The sequence below is a fragment of the Tribolium castaneum genome, chromosome 7, assembly GCF_031307605.1.
Source record: "Tribolium castaneum strain GA2 chromosome 7, icTriCast1.1, whole genome shotgun sequence".
Classification (NCBI taxonomy): Eukaryota; Metazoa; Arthropoda; class Insecta; order Coleoptera; family Tenebrionidae; genus Tribolium; species Tribolium castaneum.
This window is the reverse complement of record NC_087400.1, coordinates 704739-713505: the sequence shown is the minus strand read 5'-3', so window position 1 is coordinate 713505 and position 8767 is coordinate 704739. Positions and strand designations below refer to the sequence as shown.

The following is an 8767-nucleotide window of genomic DNA, read 5'->3' as shown; positions in this document are numbered from 1 at the left end:
CTTTTTTCTCTTCATCTAACAGAATCCTGTCATCAAATAAGTATTTAAAATGAAAAATTCAATTGTAAAAAAAATTAACTTCTTACACCAATACATTATATTTTTCTTATTTTTCTTTTCCAATATATTTTTTTATATCTTAGCCTGTTTTTCTTCAAACACCTGGCTTTAATTTACTTTCTTTTGTTTTCAGTTCTATATTTTAACAATTTTTTTCGTCAAACCTTTTTTTACTCTTTTTTACTACTTTTTTATAATTTTCTATCGGAATTTACGAAAGTAGGCACACAACTTCTCGGTACGTTTTAATTTTTGAAAATCATCAAATCAAAAAGCATCAATTTTAGTTATTTTTTTATTGTTTGTTTGTTTCTTTTTTAACTTTGTTTTCCTAACTTATTTTTTAAATTAACTTTTTCTTTTGTTTTTTTTCTTGTCTATCAGATTCCAGTCATTAAATAAGTATTTAAAATGAATTAATTTAATTCAGAACAAATTGGAAAAAGTAGTCGTGTTAGATTGAAAAAAAAAACTAACTTCAGAAACTTCTTACACCAATACATTATGTTTAATTTCTTTTTTTTTTCTCTCTAATATTTTTCTTCTGTTTTTCTTCAAATACGTGGCTAGTAATAGTTTTGAGTTTTCGTTTTTTTCAAAAGTTTCCCAATTTTTTTTGTCAAACCTTTTTTTGTCAATTTTTATCTAATTTTTAATCGGAATTTTAAGTCGGCAAACAACTTCTCAATTCGTTTTAGTTTTTGGGAATTATCAAGTCAAAGAGCTTCAGATATTATTATTTTTTTATTGTTTAATGTTTTATTATTTCTTTTTTAACTTTATTTTAATTCCTTCTTTTATTGTTTCTTCAAATAATAAATAATTAAAATGTATAAATTAAATACATAATGTAGTCGTGTTTGAATGAAATTGAACTAACTTTAGAAAATTCTTACAGCAATAGACATTTTTTTCTTATATCTTAGCCTCTTTTTCTTCAAACTTTTGGTTATTAATTTTTTTTCGTCAAATCTGTGTTTATTTGAATTTTTGCTTTAATTATTTAAAACATGTTGGCATTAACCGCCAAGTCGTAGCTTTTTGGCTTTACCATGAGAAAAAAATTAGTTAAAATAGCCGTCCTTTTGCTATAATTTTGTCCAAGTTCTTGAACATCTGTCTGATTGTAGTTTAAAACCGTCTTTTCGATTCGTTTCCACTTTCCACCTTGAAACCGATAAAGTCAGATCGCGCGCTTGTCACCCCAAAGGGTCGAAGGTATCGAATTTCGTAAAAATCGTGCGTTGTAAACAAGTCTTGACGAATGACGACTAACACATGAATGAGAACAGGATATTGAAAAAAAAAAGAAAAATCCGACAAAAGCAAGTTAATTTAAAACTCGAAACACTTTGGTCCCTCATCTCGTCGTCCGCAAAATTCCACAAAACTTTAACTAGAGCATCGGCCTTCGTCCCATGCAAATTAGCAAAGGCAGGTACCTAACAAACTCAACTAACAATAGTCACCGGCTTGCATCATCTCTGGAGGAACTCGCATACCAATCAACTGTACAAAACAAGTACCTGCGACTAGGTGTGCAGGAAGATGGCGGCGGCTTCGTGCGGGTCCAGGTCCTCGTCGTCCTCCTCCCGCGAGCTGGGGGACCTGGACAGCGGCGACTCGCCGCTGCTGTGCGAGTGCAGGCCGGTGGTCATGGAGAGGTCCTCCGGCTCCGTCTGCTCGGGCAGCGCCACGCGCAGCGGCAGCGTCACCAGCGGCACGGACGGCGGGTGCCGCGCCCGCTCGGCCTCCTCCTCGCCGCCGCACTTGTGGTGCACCAGGTGGTGCCGCCGGCGGAACCTGCCGCGGCACTTGTCGCACTCGAAGGGCTTCTCGTTCGTGTGGATGAGCACGTGCGCCTTGAGCTGGTTCGAGTCGGAGAACTTCATCGAGCAGTGCTCGCAGCCGTAGGGCCGCTCCCCGGTGTGCACCCGCAGGTGCCGCCGCAGGTTGGCCACCTGGACGAACTGCCGGTCGCAGTGCTCGCAGCGGTAGGGCCGCTCGCCCGTGTGCAGCCGCATGTGGGTCTTGAGGTGGTGGTCGCGCGTGAACCGCTTGTGGCACTCCTGGCACTCGAAGGGCTTCTCCCCCGTGTGGGTGCGCTCGTGGTTCTGCAGGACGTGCTTGTAGCCGAACGAGCGGTTGCACACCTCGCAGGTGAAGGGCCGGTCCCGGCTGGAGTCCTTCACCTCGGGGGAGACGCTCGACGTGGGCGAAGGACTGTCCTCCTCCACCTTCCACGTTTTTCGTTTCGGGCCGCGGATCTCCTGGTTGGTGCTGCTGACGACGTTGTTGTTGTTCAGTTTGCGCGATTTTAGGGCCGGGAGCTCGCTGGGGGCCGGGGGAGATGGGGGGGAATTGGCTTGCCAGGCGAGCGGGAGGAGGCCGGGGTGGAAGAAAGCGGGGTTGGTGGGGAGGCTTAGGCGGGAGGCGGCCATGAGGTGGCTGGCCATCAGGAGTTGAGATGGGGTGAACATCGATGGGTACGAGACCGACGATAACGGGGTCTTCTCCTGAGAGTCCAGCATGTCTGTCAAAGAAGGCTGGGTTAGTTGGTACTATTTTTTTGGATTTTTTCTTGGAAAATTTTCGTCAAAATTCGAAAATTTGGGTACTACCTACTTATAAAAAAACTGAAAACAGTGTAAAATATACACAAATATATACATAATAGTTATTTATTTAATGAGTTTGAGTGTAAATCGGACGCTTTATTTCACGAGTGGATTTTTAAACCACGAGTGAAAACGAGTGGTTTATCATCCACGAGACGAAATAAATGAACCGATTTACACAAAAACGAGTTGAATACAACATTTTATTCCTCGAAATAGACTCAGCAAGGCTTAAAATTTCTTTAAATTTGTTAAAAATAATCTGACGTTTCGTACTGAGAAATGCCAAACAGTTGTCAAAACTTCCTTACACAGGAGAAAAACCGTAAATTTTGACACAGTGTCGAAGAATAAAATATATTATATATATATATATAATATAATATATAATAATTATATATATATTTTATGTATATATTTGTGTATATTTTACACTGTTTTCAGTTTTTATATTTATATATTTATATATATTTTCATATATATATATATATATATATATATATATATAATAATTATATATATAATTATAATAATATTACAATATATAATAATAATATAATTATATATATTATATATATATAAAATATACACAGTGTAATATATACACAAAAGTGTCAATAGGAGGATTTTGGTGATGGAAGTGTTTTTTAAACTTCCTACTTTTGTTTATGTTGTTTTTTTTATAATTCGTAAGCTTTTAAGTGCTATGTGAAAAAATAATTGATCGGTAAAAATAGTAAATGCTACGTAAAAAATTGTAAATCCAGCTAAAAATAGAATCGCTGGGAAAAATTGCCACACGGTTATTACTACAAAATACCGACTTCGAAGATTATACACCTCGGCTATCGCCTCGGTTTACAAATCTTAACTGCATTAATTTACAAGTTTTAAAAAGATTTACTTTTGCTTAGGGTATTTTATTCTTTCATTAGATAATAGTACAAAGTGTTTTTAAATGATTCTCATCTAGTTAACTTTGACATCGGTTTACATGTAAAAAAAATTGTGCCGCTCTGTTATCGAAACTTATTTCCGAATTGGAGACTTATGGAAAATTGTAATATTTGGTGTCTGATTTACATAGACGACTAGACGAGAATGATTTAAAAACACATTGTATCTTCACTAAAAATGATAAATTTCTTAACTCAGTGGAAAACAAAACTTATTATTATGTTTTTTCGGTGTCTATAAAGCGGCATTTACGTGAGAAATTCACAGACGACTAGATAAAAATAATTCGGTAAAATGCGACATTGGCGTTTTTATAGTTTTGAAACAGCTAATACATTGTTTTAAGCTTTGTGTATTTATATTTTTATAATTATGAAGACTCTGTGGATTTATCAGAGCCAGTTTCACCAACAAAGCAATTTTAAAGACAAAACTTAACTATTATTTATTATTTTTTGTGATTTTTTTAATAGAATTTTTTTTATATACGATATAAAAACAACTTTTCACAATTGGTTTTTTCTTCTAATTAGAAAGTTTTCTTGGCACTAAATGTGACACTAGAATCTAATTTAACACAGAAATACACGGAAATATAGAAATTTTCAATTTGTGACCTCTTTGCTTCAAAAAATGTAAGTATATTGTTGTCACTATTTCTGTAATTTTGAAACAGAAAGTAACTGGGAAGTGAATGTTTGTATTTCAAATTGTTTTATAACGAGCTGCCACTGGTCATAATTTAGTTTTCGTAATTTCTGAGTTAGGAACAGTAGTGACAACTTTCTAAACTGTAGTTTAGTGCAACTATTTTTTTTTAATTTTTTTTATTTTCTACATTTTTTATATTGTTGTATTTATAAAAATAAGACGAACAAGAAAAGAAGAAAAAAAGTCAAGAAAGAAAAGTAACACTGAAAAAAGTCAGTAAAACAAAAATAACATCTTAAGAAATAATTATGCTATTTTTATGTGTGAGTTTTTTGTTTAAAAGTAACTAATTTAATAAAGTCTGAAAGTATTCTTTGCTTTTCTTGTTGTTTTTCAAACTCAGATCATCATACGAGAAATCGGTAGTTTTTCTAACTTCCCAGCGTTGATTAATGAAATCAGTAAATTTTTAAGTAAAAAAAAGAAAAAAAAAAGAAAATAAACCGTCAAGTAACAAACTCCACCTATTACCTAATACACTATAGTTTCAAATTTTATTATTAAAATAATACCAAAATATTAAGTTTACTAAAAGAATGTTTAGATTCTTCCTAAATCTATGACAAACTTAGGAAATTAGCAAAAAAATTGTTAAAGAGTTTCATTTAAAAAATTAAAATCGGAATAGATGTTGAAAGAAAAAGTTGATTTTTTCAAACGATTCTAACGATTATCACCCAATTATTAGTAAAGTAAAAAAAAATAATAGGTAACTGCAATAAATTTTAAGTATTAAAATAAAAAATAAACGAATTTAAGCAAAATAAATTATTCAGTTCTGCTACATAAACTACCACTTTTATTGTTTAATATTTTTTACAAATATCATACAAAACTGTCTTAATTTAGATGGTGATAAAATAGAGTGGAAATATCTCAAGGAAAAGAAAATTTATTTCATAATACAGGGTGTCCCAACTGAGATTTTTTCACTAGTTTAGAAAAAAAAAATATCAATCAAAACTGAACCTAAACTTTGATACTCATTTTTTAATGTTATTTTTAAAAAGTTACGTGTTTTTAAAATTATAAATCGCACAAAATAGCTGAAAAATCTGTTTTCTGTTTTTAATTTTCGTGTTTTGTTACCTACAAGTGAATAAATGGAAGAAAATAGTAAAAAAAGTTTGAACTTTTTACAAAAATTCCTAAAAACAAGGATGTTGTGCATGTTTAGGACAATAAATAAACTTTCAAAAACTCTAAATTTTCGTAAAAAAATTAGTTAAAATTGTACAAAACATGCACAACATCCTTGTTTTTAGGAATTTCTGAGTTAGGAACAGTAGAGACAACTTTCTAAACTGTAGTTTCGTACAACTAATTTTTTCTAATTTTTACATTTTTTTATATTGTTGTATTTAAAAAAATAAGACGGGCAAGAAAAGAAGAAAAAAAAAGCCAAGAAACAAAAATAACACCAAAAAAGAGGTCAGAAAACAAAAATAACACCTTAAGAAGTAATTATGCTACTTTTATGTGTGAAGTTTTTTTGTTTAAAAGTAACTAATTTAATAAAGTCTGGAAGTATTCTTTGCTTTTCTTGTTGTTTTTCAAACTCAGATCATCATACGAGAAATCGGTAGTTTTTCTAACTTCCCAGCGTTGATTAATGAAATCAGTAAATTTTTAAGTAAAAAAAAGAAAAAAAAAAGAAAATAAACCGTCAAGTAACAAACTCCACCCATTACCTAATACACTATAGTTCAAAATTTTATTATTAAAATAATACCAAAATGTTAAGTTTACTAAAAGAATGTTTAGATTCTTCCTAAATCTACGACAAACTTAGGAAATTAGCAAACAAATTGTTAAAGATTCTTTCAAAATTCGAACCTAAGTTTTAAAAACTATCAGACAATTATTAGTGAAGTAAAAAAAATAATAGGTAACTGTAATAAATCTTAGGTAATAAAAAATAAACGAAAAATTGCCGTCCATTTTTGGAACAGAAATAAATATTTAGTAACTAAATAATTCAGTTTTGCTACATAATCTACCAATTTACTGTTTAATATTTTTTGCAAATATCATACATTTAGGTGGTGAAAAAGTAGCGTGGAAATATCGCATGGAGAAAAAAATTGTTTTAAAATACAGGGTGTCCCAGCTGAGATTTTCTCGCTACTTTATTTAAAAAATAATAATAACAAACAGAAATAAATAAAAATAAAAAAAAATAATAAAATAAAAATAAAAAAACACTCATTTTTTTAATGTTACTATGATTAAGAAGTTTTTTGATGTATTATTAATATTATGATCGCTACAAAATAGCCAAAAAATTTGTTTTTTTTTGTTTTTAATTTTGTTGTTTTATCACCTACAAGTGAAAAAAATTGATTTTCTAAGAAAAAAAAGTAAAAAAGGCTATAACTTTTTAGAATTTTTTTTAAAAAACAAGGATGTTGTGCTTGTTTAGAATAATAAATAAAATATTTTAGTTTCAAAAACTCAGCATTTTCGTAAAAAAAATAGTTAAAACTCTACAACTCGAGTAAAACAGGCAGCGACGGTGTTTGCAATTTTTTAATAATTTCTCCTTAGAGAAATTTATTGTTCATCCTTAATAAGGACCTGTAATCGGCTCCTCCCTTCCAAAGGGGCGCAAGCGCGAGCCATTATCCTTTGCCATTATCTCCTCCCCGTTCCTTCATTAGTAGCGTCGTCTACCGGCTTAACCCTTCCCTTTGCGCGTCCAAATTTTTTTTTTTCACTTAAAATCAAGCGATGGCTCTAATACGTTTTTAAATTCGGTCGTTAATAAATAATTAAAAAATCAAACAAACAGCAACAACAAATAGCGGAAACGTTCGAGGTTTCAGGCGACAATATTATTGAGTTAGGTCAAGGAATTAGAAAGGACGAACTATAAATAAACGGCTAAACAGTTTTAACAAATAAGAGTTGAGCTTGTCATTATTGACACTGATAATCGGACGTTTATTGGGGCAAATACTTCCAAACAATCATTATTAAGTCGTAAAAAGTTGGCGCCGGAATCTCCGGCTCCGGGCACAAATAATTACCAATTGCCTTAATTAATTTAAAATAATTTTTTTGCAAAACCTCACCTCTTTTGGGAGTGGTTTCTTGCAGCAGCGGCATTTTCCGTCGTTTTTCTCACTCGAAAATGTCCATCACGTGCGCCACTGTCACAGTCTCTTTGCTTTTGTTTCTCATGTGTGTTGCGATCGTGTGTGGTGGAGAGTTTCAGAGAACCAACCGTAGCACAAGCCAAACAGTCGCTTACTGAATGTAAAAATTCTGCACGCACGAGGGTTGACCTAACCTAGCCTAACGTAACGCATTTACCCCCTCTATGTGCGGTGGAGGGGGTTGTTTTTGACATGGAGAAGTGGGGAGAACTGGAGCATCCCCTCTGATAAGGAAGTGGCCCGGGGCTACAAATTTACTTGGGTTTATGGTTTATTGTGCACTGGATTGGGCCTTGTTGCAGATTTTGCACTTGTGGTGCTGGCTAAGGTCGTAAATCATCGGGTTGGGGGTCCGGGGGGTTGAAGGTTTACAAGCAAATGTAAACAGTTTTCGAGTGCTGATGGATTTTGCAAAATTGGAGCAGGATTTGAAAACTAGGAAATGTTTGGCGTTTTTACATAATTATGTAGCTTTTAATCGAATCAACCCCTTTACGATACGCATTCTCATTTTTTTTTTAATAATAAAGTTTATTAAAAAATTAGGCACAAACAACTTTCATTAACCGATGATTGATATATTTCTGAGTAGACTTTAGAAACACATCTCCACTTCTAAAATTTGTTATTTTGTTCGCAAATTTACTTAAATTAACGATTAATTTGACGATTTTTTTGCTTATTTTTGAAAAAATAACCCACTAGTAAAACCCAAAACTTTAAAAATGTTATTTTTGATGCAATGAGGGGATTTTACAAATTTAATGTGTTTAAAAGCTTGGAAAAAGTAAGAATAACTCTCTTTTTTCGACAAAATTTTGACTTTTTAAAAATTTTTTTTTAAGATATTGCGCTCAAAGTCAAACAAAATCGAGTGAAGAAGGCAAAGTATCACTATTTTTATTTATTTTTGCAATTGTTTTGGTTTATTATTGACAGTTTTTGTGAAATAATAATGTTTCTGTATCAAAAAAGTACCTACCAGTAGATCTCAAAAATTTAAAAATGTTATTTTTGATGCAATGAGGGGATTTTCCAAATTTATTTAAGTAAAAAACTTAAAAATGTGTTTACAAGCTTGAAAAAAGTAAGAATAACTTTTTTTTACCAAATTTTGACTTTTTTCTTTTTCTTTTTCTTCTTCCTCTTCCTCTTCTTCTTTCTTCTTCTTCTTCTTCTTCTTTTTCTTCTTCTTCTTCTTATTATTATTATTATTATTATTATTATTTTTTTTATTATTATTATTATTATTATTATTTATTT

The 8767-nt window shown here is 32.1% G+C and overlaps 1 protein-coding gene across 1 annotated transcript; it reads right to left on the bottom strand.

The window, feature by feature from the left end:
- Positions 1-615: 615 nt before the first annotated feature.
- On the bottom strand, positions 616-7600 carry Kr (Kruppel). The gene is made up of 2 exons (NM_001039438.2): positions 7421-7600; positions 616-2593 (listed from the first exon to the last, which is right to left on the bottom strand). The coding sequence occupies exons 1-2, from the start codon at positions 7452-7454 to the stop codon at positions 1593-1595; spliced, it is 1035 nt and encodes a 344-aa protein (NP_001034527.2). The 5' UTR covers positions 7455-7600; the 3' UTR covers positions 616-1592.
- Between the last annotated feature and the right edge of the window lie 1167 nt (positions 7601-8767).